We start from the raw sequence: 24,178 nt of genomic DNA, 5'->3' as shown, positions 1-24,178 counted from the left end.
ACGGTACAAAGCCTTGTTCCCACAGTAAAATTTAAAAATTCTCATTTACCACTGATTACCATGAGTCCTCAGTCCACAGAGAATTTCACCCCTGTGCACCTCCCCTCGCAACAAAAATCAAACAGCAAGCAGAATTTTAAGCCTGCCTGTCTCACTCTCATCATATGGGCATAGTTTGGGGGAGCATTGCCCTGCCAAACAAGTGCTGCTCCTACCTGGTGGTGGACCAGCATTAGGATTGATTCGGTAAGCAGCTGCATTGGATGAAGGTTTTCAAATTGCAAGAGGATCACAGCACCTTGCCTTTGCTACTTTCAATAGATTGTGCTCCTCCCCCCCCCACCCCACCCCAAAAGTACTGCCCAGTCTAATGGAGCATAGCACATGCACCCACATGTGCAGCATGGAGAGGATCAAAACATGACATCAAGGGGAAGAGTGACCATGATTGGCTCACTTGCTACATTTGCACCACTGCCACAATACAGATAAATAGCATGCCATGAGTAGGCACAATTGTAGGTTATTAGTGGAATGGAGGAGTGGCCTAGTGGTTAGAGCACTGCTCTTGAAATCCAGAGGTGGCCAGTTCAAATCCAACTGCTGCTTCTTGTGATCTTGGGTAAGTCACTTAACCCGCCATTGCCTCAGGTACAAACTTAGATTGTGAGCCCTCCTGGGAAACAGGCTTCGTTCTGTTTCTGTGAGTCTGACATCCTGCACATACAGCGTGCAGGACGTCAGAAACAGAACAAAGCCTTTGGAGGAAGAAGAGGACGTCCTGGCTGGCAGGGATTGGGGTCCCCTGCCAGCAAAGGTAGCCCACGGCGATGGCGGGGGAGGGTTGGCAGCGGGAGGGGGGTTGGGAGGGTCGTCGGCAGGGGTCAGCAATGGCGGGGGGTGGTCAGCGGCACCGGGGGGGGCTAAAATGTGCCTCCTCACCTCGCGCTCCCCCTCCTCTGGCTACGCCCCCCGCTTGCCTGTACCTGGATTACTCTCTTGACCTGCTGCCTGCCTGGCCAATCATCTCCCCACTTCCAGCTCCATCCTGTAAGTCCTGCAGGCTGCCCACACCTACCTAGGGGCTCAACCTCTGGGGAACGGCGGTCAGAGTTGTTTTTGGCGTGAGTGGAGGATGCTTGCTCCCAGACTGTGATGGGAATAACATTAGTAAGTCTCTCTTATGCTCCCAATGCCCCGGATCTCTATTCTAGACCATCAATCCACTCCCAAGCTCAACTGCAGGCGAATTAGGACTTGAGTGCAGTGTGTGTGTGTGATCCCCTGTTACACTGTGGCTGGAGAAAAGAGAGTGGTTTTATCCCTGAAACCTGGGTCGGGTCTGGTGAGACCCGGGTTACATTTATAAATCATTTCTTTTGGTTTGCTAATTTGATGCCCTTGGTAGGTTCCTGTTTCCTAGGTTTACTGTTGTGTTCACTAATGATGGCTTGGAGTGGATACTTGTGAGAATGATTGCGAGAGAAAGGTGTGAAAGGGGAAGAGGCTGGCAGTGGCATTCCTAGGGGGGCGGACACCCGGGGCGGCGCCCCACCCCCTGGGTGCAGCGCCCCCCCCCCCAATGCAGCGCAGACCCCCCCATGAAAGACCCACCCCCCCGTGAAAGAGCACCCCCCCCGGGTGCATGCCGCTGGGGGGGGGGGTGCCGCAGCACGTGCCTGCTGCGAGTTTACTAACTTTGCTCGTTCGCTGCAGCTCCCTCTGCCCCGGAATAGGACCTGTTCCGGGGCAGAGGGAGCTGCAGCGAACGAGAGAAGTTAGCGAACTCTCGCAGCAGGCGCGCACCGCGGCACCCCCCAGCGGCGTGCACCCGGGGCGGACCGCCCCCACCCCTTGGTACGCCACTGGAGGCTGGCAGTCCATGTGGAGATGCTCCCCATGATGTTTTTCAAAAGAGAAGTGCAGGACTGTCTCTTTCAAAGCAAGAAGAAATGGCTCCCGAGATACTCTTAGATTCCAGTCCACTGGAATCATTTGGAGTGATAGCAAATTAAACCCGTGTACCAGTTCCCATGATTTTCCTGGTATGAAAATGAAAAACAAATTCATATTTCCTCTTTAAAAGAAATAATGGGCGAGACCTAGACAAATGGGAGACTGCTTTCAGCTCTAGGGGCCCTTTTACAAAGATGTGTAAGGGCTTATGTGTGTCCAGCATGTGCCAAATCAGCATTACCGCCTAGCTACCGCGTGCCCCGGGCGGTAATTCAGGATTTGGCACACGTTGGAAACACGCGGTAGAAAATATTTTCTATTTTCTACCGCATGGCGCTTACCCGGCGGTAAACAGCAGCGGGTGCATGCTGCACGCCTACCGCCTGGGTAGTGCATAAGACCTTACTGCTAAGTCAATGGATGGTGGTAAGATCTCACGGACACATGCTGCTTTCTTTTTCTTTTTATTTCTAGGACATGGCAGAAAATGGCCCGGCGCACGCCCCAAAGATGCGCTCACACTGCTGCAGGCCATTTTTGCTGCGGCTTAGTAAAAGGGCCCCCCTAGTTGGGAAAGAGTCCTTAGGGAAGTGAATACAAGTTGAATATCTATGTGGATGAATGACCACAGGGGGCTGGGAGCAGAGCCAGAGCAGAAATTCCTACACTCTCCAAAGATAAGGTTTTGTTGCTGTTCCCAATACCTTTTTGAAAGCTTGAAACACATCAAATAGCAACTGACATTTCTTTTTATAACAGTAAATTCAGTATTTAGGTTGAGCAAATATTCCTCTGAATCTTATATTCAGCCATTATTCCCCTCTTGGAGGGTAAACCTGCTAGGACTGAATCAAGCTGAGAGATAAAACCCTCAAAAGCATACCCAGTCTGCCTAGAGTCCCACCTGCAATCCTTCAGATCACGAATATTAGTAGCGAGAACCTAGAGTTTTTTCCATGGTTGGGAAGAGGGTGTCCATGAAGCTGAAAATAGCCCACATGAGCCCACACCATTGTGCTCTGCTCCCATAGGACAAATACATAGTGTCTGCAAGGTACCTGCGGCATCCCAGTACAAAATGTTTAGGGCAAAATTCAGGAAATAGCACCCAAATTTATTCCTTACATTTACACACATTGGAATAGAATGGGGAGGGGGGATATGAACCTAATTTAGGCATGTACATATGTGCTTCGTTTCAGTTGGTGCAAATGGCTGCGCCTAAAGTTAGGCGCGATTCCCAGGCGTAAGTTCTAGTCTATAAATTGCACCTAACTTTAAGCATGGCTTATAGAATAGCACTTTTTTCAGCGCTATATATAGAATTTGGTCCTATATACTGTTTCTGCAAAAACTGATAATGTGCTGGAATTGGGACGGTTAAAGCTTGAATAGTGCTTATAAAATGACTGCCAATATGCATTTAAAGCAGTAAAAAAACAACAGTATACACTTCGTTGCCATCTCGGGATGGCATCTCGGAAGCCATTTCTTCTTGCTTTGAAAGAGACAGTCCTGCACTTCTGTTTTGGAAAAACAGCATAGGGAGCATCTCCACATGGACCGCCAGCCTCTTCCCCTTTCACACCTTTCTCTTGCAATCATTCTCACAAGTATGCACTCCAAGCCATCATTAGTGAACACAACAGTAAACCTAGGAAACAGGAACCTACCAAGGGCATCAAATTAGCAAACCATCTCCTTAGCCAAGATTGGGTGGCAGAGCTGGTTGTGGGAGGCGGGGCTAGTGCTGGGCAGACTTCTACGATCTGTGCCCTGAAAATGGCAGATACAAATCAAGGTCAGGTATACACAAAAAGTAGCCAATATGAGTTTATCTTGCTGGGCAGACTGGATGGACCATGCAGGTCTCTTTCTGCCGTCATCTACTATGTTGCTCACGTTACTATATGGGGATGACAATTTGTGAAGATTTTGGTACACTAATTTGCCAGCTATAGAGTCCCGCAGTTGACACAGATCACATAACAATGATACTCAACCTCCATTCTCTCATCTCTCCTGACATTCCTAGCACTGAACCCAACTAATAGTAAAAAAAAAAGTTGCATAATCTGCACCCTGTTCCTCATTTTCTTTCACACTTTTCGTTGTGGTTTGTTCCTCCATAATAAGGCTGACTTCACCAGTGATTTAACAGTGTGCTTCCTGTACTTTGTGCAGTATCAGCAACAATGTGTTCAGTAGCTATCAGTCTACAAGTCTATTGCAAGACTTTACCACTAAGCATTATGTTTGACTCGGTTTTCTGTAATATTTATAATGCATACTGTATACCTCTCTCTCTGTTATTACAGCATGTGCTAGTGAGTGAGTGCTTCTCAGTAAGCAAAAGTGTTGCCTGCTATTTTGAACAAACCCAGAAAGATGTTGAAAAGCTTGAGACAATGTGAAAAGCCCCCAAAAGCACTGTGTCTCATTGGAAAGAGTTCAAACCCAACAAACTCATTGTTATTAAATGTCATCAACCACCAGCAGAAAAACTCACTTGGAGTAGCATCAATAACCACGTAAGTGAAGTTGAGGAGCTCCTTGTTCTGCGACCAGCAAGAGTAATTTCCAGTGTCCGGTTGGTCATTCACTTTGATTCTTTGCCCTATTAATTCTCCTATCCTGTGAGATTTCCAGATTACATTTTCCTGCTCCATCCTACATTCCAGGCTCACTTCTGAATTTTTGGTTGCTACAAGTACTGAAGGGAACAAAAAACCCCAGAAAAGGTCAATCTCTTTGTTTCACATAACAATGGTAGGTCACACACATAAACACAGCACAAAGCTAGAAGATAGTTACATGGTGATAGGTAAGTAGATGGGCCTGGACACAGAACACATGGTGGTTCGATGCTCCAGGGAGGTGTGAAGAAAGCAGCTTGCATGATTTATCACATGTTGCATTCTTCATGTACTGTAGGAGTCAGTAACCTTTAATACAATAGGCCTTTAATACTTGTGGTGATTGACTATACACTCACTCTGCATCTTGGCTAGCTTGCAGCACACCCTGTCAAGTTGGTCAGTTCCTGGAGGGAGACTCTTTGGCCAGTCCAGGTTTTAAGTTACATCCCAAAGCAGTGCAGTATTTGAAGTCCCTGATTCTACCCATTAAAATCAGTGCCACAGGTCCCATAATACACCAAGAGAAGACCATCAGAAATCCAGCACTGGGATAAAGTCCTGCTCCTTGAAGTGTCATGATAGAGATGGAGAGAGATCAGTCTCCTGAATGCGGAATAATTTGTAAAAGCTGCCTTGGCCATGTTGGTAATCACCAATGAGATCATAAAGCATTTTAGGAAAATGTATTACTGCTGTGTATCCTGAAGAACCACTGACAGATATAACCAAACTATTCTGCTTTCAATCATTTTAATCGGTAATTACTTTATAGCACTGTTTTTACTCTCCTGGCTTTGTAAGTTCCAGTGGATGTCGTATCCATGAACCATCTTGAACTGACTGAATTAGTTAACAGACCGGCTCCCTCTGTCTAATGTAGATGACAGTGCAACTGCTTCCACTTCATCACACAGCAATTGACAACCTTCAACTAAATTACATTTTTTTCAAGCTAATCTAGAATTATATTAAAAAGAGTCTGACTTGAAGATGTTAATAGCTACTTCAGTTACATATACAAGCCTGTACTTCTAGACAGCCACAACTTCAGAATGCAAACAAAGATAAGTCCACTAAGGGATGGCAGATTCGGTGTTTGCAAATGTATTTTAAAGGGTTTTGTACCACTTAAATTAGTGCTCCCCAGGCCTTTTGTGGCTGTGACCCCATGATTGCGGCTAAATAAAATTGTGTGACCCCACTGGAGGTGCAGAATAATGATACATCTATGGAGAGCCCACCTAGGTCATGACCCCAATGGCAGGTTTTATGACCCTATTAGGGGTCCCAGCCCATAGTTTGGGAAGCTCTGACTTAGAATCTAGTAATACTTGATAATTTCAGATACCAGAATTCTAAGTCTTTAGAATAATGATTCATACTCAACCAACCATTAATGTTGGTCACAATGAACTTAAGAGATCTATATTTAGCTCTAGTTAACTGGGTAGGAGAGGTTCTTACTCAGTTACTACCTGGTTGGTTAACTAGCGCTGTCCAGGTCCCAACAGGATATTCAGCAGCAGATAACAGGATAGTGGCACTGAATATCCTGCGTGACTGTCATGACACCATCCAGTTCATGCTGGGGTGGTCCAGGGATAGGGTCAGGGAGGGGCTGAGTTACCCAGGCACAGCTGATATTCAACGGCTGTCCTAGATATCTACCTGGAATTTAGGGCAGCAAAAAGGCTGCACTAAATTAACCAGGTAACTATCCAGATACTACTGCTGAATATTGACGATACTTGGGTAATTCCCCAGTGGCTGTCTTGTACTCAGATATTAAGTGCCAACTGGGTGTAATTTAGCGACCACTGGTCAGTGTTTTTAAAAATGTTGACTGCTACTGGCTGAATAATGACTGGTTATTTTTTTTTCATAGGGCTATGTGCTATTATTGATCCACAAGTAAAGATGACCCTAAACATGCATGACATCCCATGACCTGACCATGCAGAGTGTGCTCCTAGGGAAGAGGAACAGGAATATGGGGGGGGGGGGGGGGAGGGGGGAGAGAGTTATCAATGTGGGTTACTGTTAAGATGGGTTATTTTACCAAAAACCTGGCTATTGTAGCAGAGGATCCCATTTTATGCAATGAGACAGAGCTAAAATAACCCGACTTAACAGTAACCCATGTTGATAAGTTCCTCCCTAAATTTCTGCTGTTCCAGATAGAGAATAAAAATACACCATACCCTACCAACACTCACAAGAAGTCCCAAACGGAGAGGCTGAGGAAATGTTCCAAAACCAGTAATGGGCTGGAAAGATGAAAACTTACATTCTTCAGGGACTCACAACTGCACATGCTCTCATTGCTACAGGCAATACATCCTATGTTAATTTGCCAGGAATATAAATGTCCTAAATCAAAGAGTGCTTGCACTGAGTATAAGAAATAGTATGTCGTGCAGGCAATACAGTATGAGAATTCCAGGAAGAGGTGGCAAGAGCTCAATACTGAAGCTACAAACAAGAGAATTCGGGACAGAAAAATTGTTGAGAAGGCCGAGTATGGAGGCCACAGCTCCAGCCATCTCCTGAATGCCAACAATATGTAAAGTTGCAAAGCATGGTCTACCTCCTCTGAGCAGAAGCTATTACATCTGGCTTTGTATTAACTGTGTTTGCATTCTTGTATATTTTTTTTAATTTTCTGGCAATCATGATAATCTGTTTCTGTTTTTAAAGATTTCCTAAATCCAAGTAAAACATGTGTAGTCTCCTTTCCTGCCCATTTTCCATTGTATGTCTGTTATCTGTACTTGTCCCAGTGAGGTAGATAAAATATGGACAGAAAATCTCACAAAAGAACTATGGGTAGCAGAATTTGTAATTCATTATAGGGCAGTCTTCAAAAGCATCTCCAAGGACATATAGGTGATTACTTGAAAAAAGCCTCCCTTTGAAATTGGACACAGGTTAAGTGCAGGCATTTAGCAGCAGAGACTCTCTTGGTTTTGAACTCAATCACCACTAGTAGGGTGAAAGATTAAAAAAATCATTGAAACTTTAGGAACACCCCCCCCCCCCCCCCCCCCCCAAAGAACAGCTTTTGTTGAGGCTTGAATTTCCTGGCATAACACCAGTATATTCTTTAATTTTATTTTAAAAGTCTAAAAAAAAAAAAAAAATGCATTCCAGCTTAAGAGGCAGATGATTATTTCAGAATTTGTGCTGCAGATCTGAAATTGCTTGAGGCTATAAGAGATCTCATAGCCGATATATTATATTGATGATGCCTCAACACTGAATGTGATATGATGTAATTTAGACAATATAGGTTTTCTACCATTGATGCTCATCTAACACACTTCTCTTCTTCTTTCTATTATAACACCAGTGGCGGTCAGCAAAATGCTGATCGGAACTGGCTGAGTATCGGACCCTTTATGAGTGCAAAAGAATTCATAAGATAACAAAAGGGATGTTTCATCTTCATCCTATGCCCCCTCATTCCAGAGCTTCCTTCCAGTTGAAAGAGACTTGCCTCCTGTGCATTTATGCTGCATAGGTATTTAAATGTCTCTATCATATCTCCAGTGGCGTCGCGAGGGCAGCTGACACCCGGGGCGGGTCGCCGCTGCGCACCCCCCCCCCCCGGGTGCAGCGCAACACACCCTCCCCCCTCCGTAGCGCAACACCCCCCCCCCGCCCCGCCCGCGAAAACATACCTGGAAGGCGGTGAAGGGCGGGTGGGCGGGCCAATCCGCCGAGAGCACGCCGCTGGGGGGGGGGTGTCGGCGCCTCGCTGGTTCCCTGCTCACTCTGCCCCGGAACAGGAAGTAACCTGTTCTGGGGCAGAGAGAGCAAGGAACCAGCGAGGCGCCGACACCCCCCAGCGGCGTGCACCCAGGGCGGACCGCCCCACCGCCACCCCCCTTCCTACGCCACTGCATATCTCCCCTCTCCAGCCTTTCCTCCAAAGAATACTTAAAGATCTCATAAAACAACACAAAGGATTCCTGGTGCTAGCAATTACTGTACAATGAATCTGTACACCACAATGAGCATCTTGCTTTTTGAATGCACTGTGGAATTTTTCACTTCTGTAAATGGAGACAGACTGGGACTATGATGCACTCTTGGGGACAGTGTCTTAAAGGGGGGAAGTTATCAGTGTGGGCTACCATTAAGACATGTTATTTTACTATTAATTCCTGCTATTTTAGCACAGGTCCCATTTTATGCAATGAGACCTAGTAACTAATAACTTGGGTTAACAGTAAAATAACATTTACAGTAGCCCATTGTTGATAACCCCCACTCCCCGTGTGTTAATTTTTCACATCTGTACTATTTTCCCTCTCTCCTTTGTCCATACTGCTATACTGTTAATGCCAACACCTGTTTATATACTGCCACCCTTCCCTGGTGGGTCCAGAGCAGTTTACATTATTAAAAAAATAATAATAACAACTAAACAAATTAATACGGTACATAAAAACAGTTCCATCATACAAAAAAAAAAACCTAGTACAGTATAACATTCATGTTCAAGTGTACAGCACTGCGTACGTCTAGTAGCGCTAGAGAAATGGTAAGTAGTAGTAGTAGTAAATCAGCCATACTAGTGTGAAGACTCCTTGGACTCCAGTGTATTTTAGTTTCCTGTATGTATAAACAGGTAAACTTTCCGGGACTGGGATAGTTCTAACTTAATGATGTAAGTGTGCATGTGTGTATGGGGGAGGATATCTATCCATTCTTACTGAGATGGGGCAGAGTTACAAAAGGAGACACAATGAGTTGTGGGGTTGTTATGCTCTGTATTTCCATTTGTATGATGTTGGTGTCTTATAACTTACTCTGTGCTGTCACAAGTCAACAACATGTCTTCAGTACAAAATTATCCTCCTCACCTTAATGCAAAGGTGATAGATGTTTGTACGTTGCCTTTGGTGGAAGTCTGTTTTGGGTTGGTAGTTATAAATATGTATAATAAATAATCAGAAAGAAGGTTAAATAGTAGAAGATGCAAATCATGGTGTTGGAAGAATACCAGGAATGATGCTTATAAAACCACAAGTCACTTACAGTTTTGGGGCCAGGTGTCAAAGGCTGACAATTCAATGACTGCAGACATGAAGAGAAGAACTGACAGGCAGAACCATCCCATCTGAAACAACAAAAAGGTATTATTTTACACAAAGTGAAATCAGATTTTCAATCAGACAACTCAATTGGCTTCCTTGTGCCCACATAAAAGGGTTAAAAACCCAAGTGCCATGCTGGTCCATCAAACCCCACATTCTGACTCCGACAATGGCAGTCCAGGTTGTTTGGAAGTCCCCCAGCAGATCCCAATTTATTTATCGAATTTATATGCCACCTATCCAACATTATCTAAGCGGGTTACAACATATATTCATAAAAATAATACATAGAACAAATTAAAACATAAATCATCCCCCAAAATGACAGCATTCCATTTTGCTCACCCTAGAAGCAAGAGGTGATGTTGTCCAAGTCTGGCTGGCTAATAGCTGAGTTTATTCACTCTTACACTTTTCATTCTCCTTTATAGTAACAGATACTCATGTTTTACTAAATAACACATAACAGGTCTACTAAGCAGATATTGAGGCCTGAATAAAAGTTGTTTACTGTGCCCTAAATTAAGAAATTCAGGGGAAATAGGTTGCAGAGACACTATACATACTTCCATTACTACCCTCTGCATTGCCCCTGGACAAGCCCAAGTAAGTTTTTATCTCCTGTTTTCTTTGCCTCCCAAGGCATGAGTCTTGAATATATATGCTTCTTCCTCTGACAGTAGCCAGTTTAGGGAAATTGGTATATTTTAACAGGAAAGTAAGGGAGGTGGAGAAATCCAAGCCTATTTGTATAATTTTTTATGGAACTGTTCTTAATAAACTTGTCCAAATCTTTCTTTAAATTCAGCTATACTACTTGCCATCCTCACTTTCTCTGTCAACAAATTCCTTAGCTTAATTGTGACTGAAAAAATACTTTCTTACATTTGTTTTAAATCTATTAGTTGGTTTCATGGCATGCCCCCAGTTCTAGTACTGTTTGATAGCATAAATAACCATTCTGTTAGCTTGGTTGATAGTTTTCATGATTTTATACAAACCTTTATCATATTCCTCTCTCAGCTATCTCTTCTCGAAGCTCAAAAGCCCCAACATTTTAGAAAGGCTGTGTAAGTCAGAATTGAGATGTCCCATTTCAGTAATATTTTAGAACAGAATCTGCTGATGTAGAGATTGTTCTAACATACAGAGAAATAGACTATGCGCTGGATGCTGGTGGCATAAACATCCATTTTAGAAAAATAAATGTATAGAATATTGATGTGTTCAAATCTGGCATATGGCATTTAGCGGGGACAAAAACCACTGGAGGATTAAGGGGGAACCCCCCCCCCCAATCCCTCCAGTGGAATGCTACTCAGTAGCAGCTGTTTACCAAATCCTAAATGTGTTTGGTAGCAAGTGTAACCCCCAATGTCAATCTTTTAGGACATAGACATTTAGTCACCTTCTGAAAGGAGGAATGAACGTTTATGAATTTGCCATACCCTTGTCCCTCCTAAAACATGCCCAGACCATGCCCCTTTGCCATTTGCATTCACTAGGGTTTAATATGCACCTGTTCCAGCTATATAAAATGGAAAAATAGATGTTTATGGATGTTTATGCATGTATTCAATGTGAATAGGGCAGTGTGCTTCTTAGTTTAGTTCTACTATATCTTTTTTTAAGGTCTGTACACTTCTCATTTTAATTACATTCTTTTTTTTCAGATTCTTCCAATTTCAATTTGTAAATCTAAATCTTGGTACTTCGTAATCTTTTTCAATTCCTTTATACATTCTCAGCTAGATTTGGGGAATTACACTCTCTCTTCATTAGGTGAAAACAGAACAAACAAGTAAAGGATGTAAAAAAGCGAGTGAATCATAGACTATATTACAGTGATGTGATGGGGAATGGAGAAAATGAAGATGATGTTATTAAATACTGATAAAGAACACTGATAGTGCAGCAGAACTATGTTTGAGAGCAGCTTTGTGCAGCTAAAGACAAATGACACCCATTTCCGTCCTTGCAAAGGATATAGCTTGTGGCTAGATGGCTTGTTGTTCAGTCACTCTTGTTGCAAAGAACAGAATGGATGGAATGGAGACGGTCTGTATCTGACTGGATCATTGGTTGAAATATTAACTGAGCACTGAATTATCCTGTCATAAATAACAATTTGTGAAAGTAGGTTAAATGAGACTTGGGCAGTCGATGAAAAAAAACAAACCACAACACCCCAGGCAAGGGTTCTTTAGGCAAACCAGTCCCCTTTTGGACTTGCAGACCAGGGATGTGCATTTGTTAGCTTGCATTTGGGTCATTAGTGTGCTTTAAGAAATTTAGGTGGGACGTTATTAATGTAGACACTGTTAAGATGTTTATTTTACTGTTAACCCCAGGTATTAGTAACCAGGTCTCTTTGCATAAAATGAAACCTGTACTAATATAGCATGAGTTATCCATGATGGCACCCTAGAAGGAGGGCATTACCACATCATCTCCATACTTAAGGAAAGGAAGTAACTGATTCGGCAGTGACTTTGCCTACCACTTTTCTGTTTTTTCCCATGAAGGATGCCTTTGTGGTTAAAGGATCATTGGCCTGGGATGGTTCGATGAGGGCTGCTGGAGGCAAGATGCTGATTCTGCCCCCCCCCCCCCTTGAATGCAGTGCTTCACTGACCCCTGAAGACTGAGTCCCACCGATGAACCCAGCACTTGTGAGGGAAGCCACATCAGCAGTAAAGCAGATGCCAAAGAATGATCTCACTTCCTCTTCGAATGTGGCAGGCAGGAGTGCAAGCTCAGTCAACTCTGGAGACTACATTGGGGTCATGAGACCAGGAGGAAGCTGGTGGAGATATTTCCATCCATGGAGTTCCAGGAGTAATCTCTACTTCTGCTGTTCCTGGTCAGAGTCTGATGCAAGGTCTTGCTTTGGCAGCTATGGAATTTAAACCAGTAAGGCTTATGATGGTATCCTTGGATGATTTGTGGACTTTGTTTATCTTGGCCAGTACTTGTCACTAGGGCCGCTGAGGGGGGGGGGGGGGGGGCAAAATTCCCTGGGTCTGGCCTCCAAGGGAGGGGGGTGCCGGTGACGGTAAGCTTCTTCCTGCTTCCGGGTCCGTCTCTCTCCTGCTGCTCCTGAGTGCTGAGACCCAGATGATTCCATTAACACCATAACCCAGGTGATCCGGGTTATCGCGTTAATACAATCATCTGAGTCCTGGCACATAGGAGCAGAAGACAACAGATCGAGGAAGGTAAGGAGGCGGGGGGCGGGGGGCGGTGGTCCAAATGTGGGGGGTGGCAGAGTGTGTGTGTGGGGGAAGCGGTTTTGTCCCAGGCCCGGCTGTGTTTCTCGGCAGCCCTCCTTGTCACAGCAACTAATTCAAAATGCTGCCCAAGCTATGAAACCGGAAACGTGCTGAAAATCATGAAAAACGTTTGGCTGGGACAGATAACCACCTTGAGAAACTTGAAGTGGGCTTCAATAGAACAGACTCCCTTTGTTCTGCAGTTGCAAAAGATAACTGTATTTTGCTGATAAAGTGTGAAATGTTAGAAAATGCAGTCAGACACATGAATCTGCAGCTGATTAACTTTCCTTAAAAGCCTGGAGTTTCATGACAAGAAATGTTTAAGAGGTCTATAGTGGAGCATGTACAAATTCCTGCTCAATCACTACCGCCTGTTGCAAGAGTATTTTATCTTCCACCAAATTAGGAAAAAAAAACCTTTAAAAGATGGTCAAGATGGCATAACACCAATTTCCCAGGACAGGAAGTGGGGCTAAATGCCCTAAAGCACAACAGTTCAGAGAGGCCCCAAGCGAAAAGGTTTCCAGAAAGGAGGCCCAGAGTGAAGAGGTCTCAGAGTGGCAACTGAAGCTACAGTACCTGAAGGAAGTGTCAAGGAAGACAAGTAGCCAGAGCTAAGTGTTTCCCTGGGGTGGGAAACTGTAAGCAGTCAAGTCAGCCTCCAGGAGTTAATGATACATGGACAGAAGACTGTCAAGGTAGGAGAGAACCTTGCAGAGTATTCCTAAAGTATATGAATTTGATGTGTGTCCAGAAGGGACCTGAAGTGGCATTAGTTGCCAGGCTTGGGCCTGGCTAGCAATCAGCCCAATGAAGTGTATTGACTGGGGGGGGGGGGGGGGGGAGAGAGAGAGAGAGAGAGAGAGAGAGAGAGAGAGATTCTAGTTAAAAGGACTAAGCCTGTGAAGTAACAGAGCTAACTACAACACAAATAAAGTACTTTTGACTTTTTTTTTTTAACCTGCAACCTGTGTGGGGCTACCACATTTTTTTAAATTTTATTTTTATTAATTTCCATTATTAAACAAGCAAAAATACTTGTACAGAAAAGTTCTGTTAAAGTGAAATATTAATACAGATCCAGTATAAAAAAAAATAAAGAAAATGTTTAATTTTAACTTCACTTAAGTCCACAATTTGAGTCCAAGATTCCTGTCAGGGGCATGGCATGGGCAGAGAATGGACATGGAAGCATTACCCAGGTAGCGTGCTGCACTAACTGCGCACTAACCCTCAGATTCTATATCTGGCGACTAAAGTTGCACATGCAAATTTGGTAGTGTAGTCAAATAGCACATGAAACCTAATCATTTAACAATTTAATCTGCACCGATAATTGGCCAATAACAAGCAATTATCAGCACTAATTAGAATTTACATGCACAACTTTCTAAGCATATTCTGTAAAGTGGTGCATGTAAATTCTAATGCGCTGATCTCAAAAGGGGTGTAGCCATGGGAGGGGCGTGGGCAGGTCATTGGCATTCCTAGAAACTACGCGCGCTGTTACAGAATACGCCCAATCCGCGGCTAAGTTAGGCGCAGGCATTTACAGCAAGTTGTAGTTGGCGTAAATGGTTGCACTTAAATTTAGTCGCGGGTCCAGGCGTTACTTGTATTCTATAAACTGCACCTAACGTTATAGAACAGCACTAAGTGCATTTTTTTCATGCCAGTTTTTTCAGTGCAATATATAGAACCTAATCCTAACTAGTTAACACACTGTTAATGTGGGATCACAAGTGCTCCCTCATTAATTGTGAGCAGGACCCACATGCTATTGGAAACATTAATGTACACCCTAAATACAAAAATACCAGAAACACTACTACATAAGTACATAAGTAGTGCCATACTGGGAAAGACCAAAGGTCCATCTAGCCCAGCATCCTGTCACCGACAGTGGCCAATCCAGGTCAAGGGCACCTGGCACGCTCCCCAAACGTAAAAACATTCCAGACAAGTTATACCTAAAAATGCGGAATTTTTCCAAGTCCATTTAATAGCGGTCTATGGACTTGTCCTTTAGGAATCTATCTAACCCCTTTTTAAACTCCGTCAAGCTAACCGCCCGTACCACGTTCTCCGGCAACGAATTCCAGAGTCTAATTACACGTTGGGTGAAGAAAAATTTTCTCCGATTCGTTTTAAATTTACCACACTGTAGCTTCAACTCATGCCCTCTAGTCCTAGTATTTTTGGATAGCGTGAACAGTCGCTTCACATCCACCCGATCCATTCCACTCATTATTTTATACACTTCTATCATATCTCCCCTCAGCCGTCTCTTCTCCAAGCTGAAAAGCCCTAGCCTTCTCAGCCTCTCTTCATAGGAAAGTCGTCCCATCCCCACTATCATTTTCGTCGCCCTTCGCTGTACCTTTTCCAATTCTACTATATCTTTTTTGAGATACGGAGACCAGTACTGAACACAATACTCCAGGTGCGGTCGCACCATGGAGCGATACAACGGCATTATAACATCCGCACACCTGGACTCCATACCCTTCCTAATAACACCCAACATTCTATTCGCTTTCCTAGCCGCAGCAGCACACTGAGCAGAAGGTTTCAGCGTATCATCGACGACGACACCCAGATCCCTTTCTTGATCCGTAACTCCTAACGCGGAACCTTGCAAGACGTAGCTATAATTCGGGTTCCTCTTGTAATGTTAGGATTTGCAGCTACCACGTAATAATGTCATGACAACTGCAAATCTTAATGCACCATCCCTAGGATTCTGTATATTGCACTTTAATTTCCACATAGAAATTGAAGCATATTCTATATGCATAACTTAATTGGTTTACTAGCTAACCAGAGCTGTCAATTGGATGTTAACAAGCAATTATCAGCACTAATTGGCATTAATCATGATTTACATGCACAACTTGCTAAGCGTATTTTGTGATATGGTGCACTTAAATTCTAAGTTGCATAGTTGAAAAAGGGGCATGGCATGGGAGGGGCATGAGCATTTCTAAAATATACAAGTATTATAGAATACACTCATTCTGTGGCCGATTTGGGCATCAGGATTTACACCAAGTAAAACAAGGCATAAATGGCCGCAACTAAATTTGGTTACGTGGAAAGGCACTTGGCATATTCTATATATGCGTGGAAATTTAAGCCTATTATTTAACATATAGGCATACTTTAGAGAATACGCCTAGGCATATTTTTTTACGCGCAGAATTTTCAGGCGCCATATAAAGAATCTAGCCCCATATGTGTGAATATTGTGGTATACACCTTTGAAAATTGAAGTTACAATTCATATTTTCTAAAGCTAGGCAAAATGATGAGCAAGTTAGAATATGCCATAACTTTCGTAGTAACATAGTAGGTGAAAGCAGAACAAGGCCATCCAGCCTAGAGGCGTAGCTTAGGGGGGGACGCCAGGGGAGCAGCTGATCCCCCAAATGGACTTCTGCCAGAGCTGGCGCCTATTTGTTACGTGATCTGTCACATTAAAAACACACGCTGGCACCATCAGCAGTTCACTCTTCGTTCCCCCCCCCCCCCCCCCCAAGCCTTCAATCTGGCTACACTTCTTATCCAGCCCATCCTGCCTATCTAGTTAATCTGTTCACCTTGTCAAGAATATATTCCAGCTACCTTTCACAGGGAATGATCCTCTACAACATTTCTTTCTACCGAGGACAATTATTTTTTCTGCCCTCCCTCTTTGAAGTTTCTCTATGTTGTTATCCACAGTTTCCCTTGAAATGGCACATTATCATACATTATACTTAAATTTATATAGATTTGTATTAGTTCAGGGAGCACAAGATTTCATGCACACAATATTTTACCATTCATTTCTCAAAATGGCATTTTCTCAGCTTTCAATTACAACAGGAGTCCTGGTTCCTTATTATTTTCAAACAATTAAAAGATGAGAAATGTAGAGAGAAAGAAATAATAGGCAAATTGGCAGTCACTGTTAGATCTGACCGCTGTCACTTATCTTTCACATAAAGTGTAGTTAATTATATAGTCAGCTTCATTTTATTTCAAGTCTATTTTTGTTAATGCTCTCCTCAAGTCCCTTCACTGGCTCCCTATCTGTTCTCGCATCCTGTTCAAACTTCTTCTACTAACCTATAAATGTACTCACTGTGCTGCTCCCCAGTATCTCTCCACACTCGTCCTTCCCTATACCCCTTCCCGTGCACTCCACTCCATGGATAAATCCTTCTTATCTGTTCCCTTCTCCACTACTGCCAACTCCAGACTTCACGCCTTCTGTCTCGCTGCACCCTACGCCTGGAATAAACTACCTGAGCCCCTACGTCTTGCCCCATCCTTGCCCACCTTTAAATCTAGACTGAAAGCCCACCTCTTTAACATTGCTTTTGACTCGTAACCACTTGTAACCTCCTCTCCTCCTTCCTGTACACATTAATTGATTTGATTACTTTATTTTTTGTCTCTTAGATTGTAAGCTCTTTGAGCAGGGACTGTCTTTCTTCTATGTTTGTGCAGCGCTGCGTACGCCTTGTAGCGCTATAGAAATGCTAAATAGTAGTAATAGTAATGTTTGTTAATGTTCCATTATACTATTTTTCATGTTTTTCTCTACCATACAAATAAAATCTATGCCATCCTAAAATCTTATATTTTCTGCTCTGTGGTTCTTCTCTTCATCTGCATCTGTCTGGCCCCCATCTTGCTCCAAAATTATCTTTCTTCGTTGTTCATTCCTTATCTCTATCTGTTCTTTCCACTGTTTTCTTCTTTTTCCTACTTCTTGTCCCCTTTTCTTTCCTTGCTCTTTCCCGTTTTCTTGTTCTCTTCTTATTTGATCTTTTCTTGGCAGCTTTTCTTTTTCTTGTTTTGCATTTCCCTCCCAATTCTTCCATTTTCTTTACACCAGACCCCTCTCTCTCTCTCTCTTTTTAGACTCCCTGAAACTTTATGCCCTTTTTCCTGTCTCACTTCTTGCTCCTTAACCCATGATTCTTTTAACCCTTATTCACTTGTTCAAAACCCTTATTTTATCATCCTCACTTTAATATTCCCTTATCTCTTGTTTGTCCTGTTTGTCTGTCCTAATTAGATTGTAAGCTCTGTCGAGCAGGGATTGTCTCTTCATGTTCAGTGTGCAGCGCTGCGTACGTCTAGTAGCGCTTTAGAAATGATAAGTAGTAGTAGATTCTTCTTGTTTTTCCTGCCAAACTTACTGCAGACCTCCTTCCCTCTAATCTCTATCATCTCCTTATCTAATTTCCCTCTTCTTTTCCTTCTTGTACATCTCCTCTCTCCTTTATCATTTTTTGTTTGTTTTTTTTTACTTTTCCCCTCTGACTTCACCTTCTTCAGTCCATGGCTCAGTCTTTACACCAGCACTTCAGTGGAGTCATACCTTTCACCCCAGGGTATGCCGGCATAAAAGCAGACACAGAAAATATGCACCTCTGTTTATGCAAAGTATGCAAAAGTGCTAGGCACAGGGGTCAGGATCAGAAGTTTATAAAATACACACTTAATGCACCGATTCGGACCAGCATGAACAAAGACTTAGTCCTAGCTCAGAGCTGGTGTATCTTTGCGAAAGAGCTTGTGAGGAAGCATTTCTATAAAAGCAAATAAATACATATGTTACCTTTAGAAAATAGATGGAATATTTGTGCCTATGTGCCCCATTATAAAATTACTGTCCAAATGGATCTTCATATTCAAATAAATTACAATCAGTCCCTAACCTGTACCTTAAATTACATTTTACAATTTCAAAGAAAATATCATCCATTTGTCAAAGTATCATTCTAGCAGCAGCTTAATGCTGCCTGCTTGAAACCAGCCTTCTCTTTCCCTTTTATACTTCAGTTTTTTATTTGCATTTTAATTATCAAAGAATGCTTTGAAGATGAAATTCAGAAACACAATCATGAAGAAAATAATTTTATACCATACAAATGGAAACTAATAACACTAACAGTCCACATAGGAAGATGAACCAAATTTCACATTTAGTTATGGAAAGATGACAATTAAAATAGGAAACAGAAAAGGCTAATAGAGTGTAAAATTGCACTGCATTCTCTATACCTTCTGTTTTTCAATAACAAAATAATTGTTGACTATTTTTCTTCACTTTGGACTTTCTCCACGGTCAGTCTTAAAGTTATCAGACTGATCCCTCTACATCCAGAGATTGATTACTTGAAAATACGTGTCCAGATATTATTTTCATATATTTGCTCTTTATAAAGCAATCCATTATTTCTGCTAATTTGTAATAGTGGTATATATCCACTACTAACATATTTTCAACAGACTAAAGTTACATAATTTTCTTACCTTTAAAATATATCTTGGAGGAAGCAATGGTGTATAAAGAGACTTCTGCATATGTATTGTGCATATGCTTAGATTTGCGTACATTAGAGATCTTTACCATACTGTTATATATACCAATGTGTTCTACTCCCATGGAATGATGTCAGCCTCTTGAGTGGGAGGTGGGAAGCTCCCCTCTGAGCAGGAAATGTGCTCAGAGGTGGTTTGAGTTTCAAGAGATAAAAGTGAAAGATAACGCACTGCAAATCTGTGGTTTGGGAACTGAAGGGCATGGTATGGGGATGAGAAACCACGAAAGCCAAGTCTTAGAATAAAACTCACCCTGTCTTACTCTAGTTCCTCAAAAGTAAGAGTGAGTGAAAGAAACTAAGGTCCTACAGTGGAACTTGGCTGTGCTGAACATAGCTATACTGAATCCCCCGATATAGTGAAGTTTTGTTGAAATTTCCTTCCATTACATGTTAAATGAAGGGGAACCCCTGTTTGACTAAGTATTTGATAGGCAAAAAGGAGGAGATTCTATAGGGCACCTATAAAAAATCAGCACTGAAATCAGTGCCGACTAAGAATTTTCTATAATCGGTGCCTATATTTAAGCGCCAATTATAGAATATGCTTAGTTGATATCTCAGCACTTAAATCTACACCAATGAAAACATGGCATAAATCCTGGTGTGTAGATTTTCACACACCAGGCCATATTCTATAACTATGCATGCAAATTTTGAAATGCCCATTTCTCCACTTATAACCATGCCCCTTTTTGCCTGCATGCTTTAGAAGTTTGACAGAAACAAAAAAGGCAAAGATCTGCCACAGAAATAGCAAATCAAAAGAAAAAAAGCTGATCAAAAAAGACAAAAAAATAGAACAGGAGGGTAGCAGAAGAAGTGGTTTATTACAAGTTACCCAACGTGGCCACGTTTCGCCCTCAGGCTGCGTCAGGGGTAAAAAAAAACTAATAGGGGTAAAAAGCAAAGTGAACCCCTAAAAGTAGTCATACAACCACCTTACATAAGTGCTTCCCAAGCTTACTCAGCAAACTTCACAATGCTGTCAGTCAATATAGCATTGCGAAGTTTGCTTTAGAAGTTTGGCACACTCTGTTATAGAATATGCTTAGTGAGTTGTACACCTAAATTATTATTTTTATTTATTTATTGTGAACATTTATATCCCACATAATCCCACTAAGGCAGGCTCTATGTGGCTTACAACATTTGATGAAAAGAACTACATAATAACTCTAGTACAAAACAGAGAATAAGGCAGATGGGGTGAGGGAGGGAAACAACAGGAGAAAGGAATGCGGGATTGCAGGAGATTAAGCAGCAGAGGAGTATGAACGATCACAGAGGTAGGTCTTTAGGGACTTCTTGAACAGACTGTGATCGGCTGCCTCTCTTAAAGTTGATGGTAGAGCATTCCAGTAACAGGGACACATAAAGCTAAAAAAGAAGGCAAAGAATAGTTTGTATCGTAAGTTCCTGCAGTTAGGAAAGTGGAGATTGAGATAGGTACAGGACGACTTCTTGGAATTTCTGGGAGGGAAATCAACCAGGCTGTACATATAAGCTGGAGCGTCCCCGTATACAATCTTGTGGGTAAGGGCACAGATTTTGAATTCGATACGTTCTTTAATCGGGAACCAGTGGAGCTTCTCATGAAGGGGTTTTGCTGCCTCAAACCAAGATTTGCCAAATAGTAGCCTCGCCGCCGTGTTCTGCGCTGTCTGGAGTTTCTTAAGAGTATGATCTTTGCAGCTGGTGTAAATTCCATTGCAGTAGTCAAAATGGCTCAATACGAGAGTGGATTAGAGTCCTGAAAAGGTCAAACGGTAGGAACTGCTTAATACGCTTAAGGAACCTCATGGAAAGGAACATTCGCTTCGTAATTGACAAAATTTGAAGGTCGAGAGTCAAGTGGCAATCCAGAATAACCCCAAGTAGCTTCAAACTTGCTGCGATAGGGATGGAGAAGTACAGCGCAGCAACCGTGCCTGGTATAGACTTTTTGAACTGGGAGGAGAGAATGAGGCAATGCGTTTTTTCCTTATTAAGCTTAAACTTAAATGTGTTAGCCCAATTGACCATGATGGCGAGACTGTTCTGAATTTCTGCTGAGATTTCGGCTAAGGAAGATCAGAAGGGGATGTAGATAGTCACATCATCAGCATAGATGTAGGGATTCAGGCCATGATTGAAAAGGGCCGCTGTTAGTGGAGTCATCATGATGTTGAATAAGGTAGGCGATAGGGGGGGGGCCTTGAGGAACTCCACAGTGAGATCTCCAAGATGGCGAAATAGTGGACTGGACTTTGACCCGATAGGATCGGCAAGACAGAAACTCCCTAAACCAATCCAAGACAGTACCTCAAACACCATATTCAGCTAGCAACGTAAGGAGGAGATTGTAGTCAACCATGTCGAACGCGCTCAACATATCAAATTGAAGAAGTAAGATGTTTGTCCCAAAAGACAGTTCCTTCCTAAAGTTGGACAGGAGAGTGACCAGTACTGTCTCATTACTGTGATGAGACCGGAATCCAGATTGGAGAAGAATGAAGAATCGAAAATTTATCCAAATAATCAGCGAGCTGAGAATTTACCATGCTTTCCATAGTCTTGACAAGTAATGGGATTGTAGCAACAGGGCGGTAGTTAGAAATAATACTAGGCACACACTTCGGGTCCTTTGGGATTGCTGTCAGGAGAATGTGACCGTGATCAACAGGGAAGCGCCTGTGCTGGAGCATGTAGTTTAGATAGGATGTGAAGTCAGCAACAAAACACTCCGGCGCCGATTGCAGCAGGTAGTTAGGGCAGCTATCCAGCTTGCAGTGCATTCGTGAAAACTTGTGAAGGGCCATAGAGACCTTCTCAATGGTGACCAGCTCAAAGGAGGACCAATAGTGGTCAGCTGGGCAAGGGCCAAGTGGGGGTACAAGGCCAATAAGGAAGTTATCAACTCTAGTGGAGCTCAGGGGGAGTGAGTTCCGAAGTAGAATTAGTGCCAATTAGTGCTCATTATTGCTTTTTTAATGCTGTTATCAGCACTCATTAGCTTGTTAAGCCAATTAAGTTATGTGCGTGGTTATAGAATTGGCGAGGATCTCTAGGCACGCTATATAGAATCTAGGGGAAAAGGCTTTTTTCAGCGGAATTATTTCTGTAAATTAAGAGTTTGATTTTCAGCAGGGTGGTGACATATCCACTTTATATAGATTTTCAGCTGAGTTATCCATGTAAGTCAGACTGCTCAATATTTAACCTAAATTTAACCAAATAAACTTTATTGGTTAACAGTTTGATATCACCAATATCTAGATAAGTTTAAGCCACATCCCCATATCACCTCCAAACCTTCACTGTTTGATCTGCATAAAATCTGAATGGACATTGAGATATCCAGCCAAAAGTTATATGTTGGTCAGTCCAAAATTATCAGGATTGACTACTTATGCAGTTAGCTCCAAAGTTTACTAAGAAATCATTTTGAGTATCAAGTTCTAAACTATTCTAGCATATTCTGGGGGGAAAGCTATCAATGTGGGCTATCATTAAAACATGTTATTTTACTGTTAACCCCAGTAATTAGTAACTAGATCACACTGTATAAAATGAGGACTGTGCTAACATAGCAGGAGTTAGTGGTAAAATAACCCATTTTAACTAAGCCCCTCAGTCATTATTCCATATTAAAGACCTGAAGACATGCAAGTGGTGCCATGCTGGAGATCGGTCACTGAAAAGTGCAGCTCCTGCACTTCCCCTTAATCTAACTCCAGAATCAAGCTTTATAGCGCTTTTACCGACATTACAGCTTTGGTGCTGTCAATATAGAGGACATCTTCGAGTGGCAGCAGTAAAATGTTTTGCGTCTGGACATGAGATGGCAGCTAAATTACAGAGAAAAGATAAGGAGAGAGGCAGAATTCCGGAAAGCAAGATGGCGGATGTGCAGGTTCCGCTGGATAATTCTGTGTGCTCTGCGTGGACTGCAGAGATTACTGCGGAGGTTACCGCTGCTGTTGAAGCAGCACTGGACAAAAAGCTACAAGCTTTGCTTGATCGTGCGGAGGCTGATCATGAAAGATTAGATGGCTTTCATTTAGACATGGATCAAATGCAGCAGAGAATCAGTGACATTGAAGATCGCATGATAGCGACCGCGGAACCTGCAGGGGTACTACAGAAAAAGCTGTTGGATCTGGAGCTAAAGTTGGATGACTTGGAAAATCATTCCCGGTGTACCTGGAACAGTTAAAGGAATCAGAATTGGTGAGCTTTCTATAAGTGACTATTTAAGTATCTCACTCATCTGGACTAAAGAACTGCAGTTTTGGTTTCTCAGTATATATGCTTGGATATTAATCACAGTGTTTTGGCAGATAACAATCGGTCATGATATGCGTTGGGCATAACTGCCCTGGAGCTGACATTGCTTTAGTTGTTCTCTTTGCAACTCTCCTAATGTGAACATTCTCGGCGTTCAGTGCTTGGTGGGTTTAAACTGTTTGGTTGCTACAAAGCAAGTTTTTGAAATGAGACTGGTTGATTAGATTTGCTGCCTCTCCTCTCCCTTTCCTCACTTCCCCCTCCTTTTTTATCTTCCCCGTCTGCTAAATATGAATGAATATACACTAACCAAGATACTGATTATTTTGGTACTCATGTATTTTAGAGTTGATCTATATTTGTTATAGAGCTTGTTGATACTATACTACGGTTAAATGTGCTTTTGTTGTTGAGGTTGTTGGAGGGGAGGTTGGGGGGATGGGGACATGGTTTTGCACTAACATTGCTCTACTATGAAGCGCACTTAACCTATTACTCTTAAGGGGGAGGGGGTACGAATACGTGCAGAGTCTTCATATGACTCGTAGAATGGGGAG

At 42.6% G+C, this 24,178-nt stretch overlaps 1 protein-coding gene across 2 annotated transcripts in view; it reads right to left on the bottom strand.

Moving 5' to 3' along the window:
• The window catches only part of LOC115462542 (interleukin-12 subunit beta-like), a 66,320-nt gene that overhangs the window by 14,943 nt on the left and 27,199 nt on the right, over positions 1-24,178 (bottom strand). The window contains exons 1-3 of one of the 2 annotated variants that reach the window (XM_030192537.1): positions 19,285-19,336; positions 9,639-9,720; positions 4,466-4,669 (exon numbers count right to left, since the gene is read on the bottom strand). In XM_030192537.1, coding sequence (XP_030048397.1) covers positions 4,466-4,669; positions 9,639-9,720; positions 19,285-19,335 — 337 coding nt within the window. In that variant the 5' untranslated portion in view covers position 19,336. Of the gene's footprint in view, positions 1-4,465; positions 4,670-9,638; positions 9,721-19,284; positions 19,337-24,178 lie in introns of those variants that run through there. The other variant, XM_030192538.1, reaches the window with a different exon arrangement.

This window comes from Microcaecilia unicolor, chromosome 2 (assembly GCF_901765095.1).
Source record: "Microcaecilia unicolor chromosome 2, aMicUni1.1, whole genome shotgun sequence".
Classification (NCBI taxonomy): Eukaryota; Metazoa; Chordata; class Amphibia; order Gymnophiona; family Siphonopidae; genus Microcaecilia; species Microcaecilia unicolor.
This window is presented reverse-complemented; position numbering and strand designations above follow the sequence as displayed.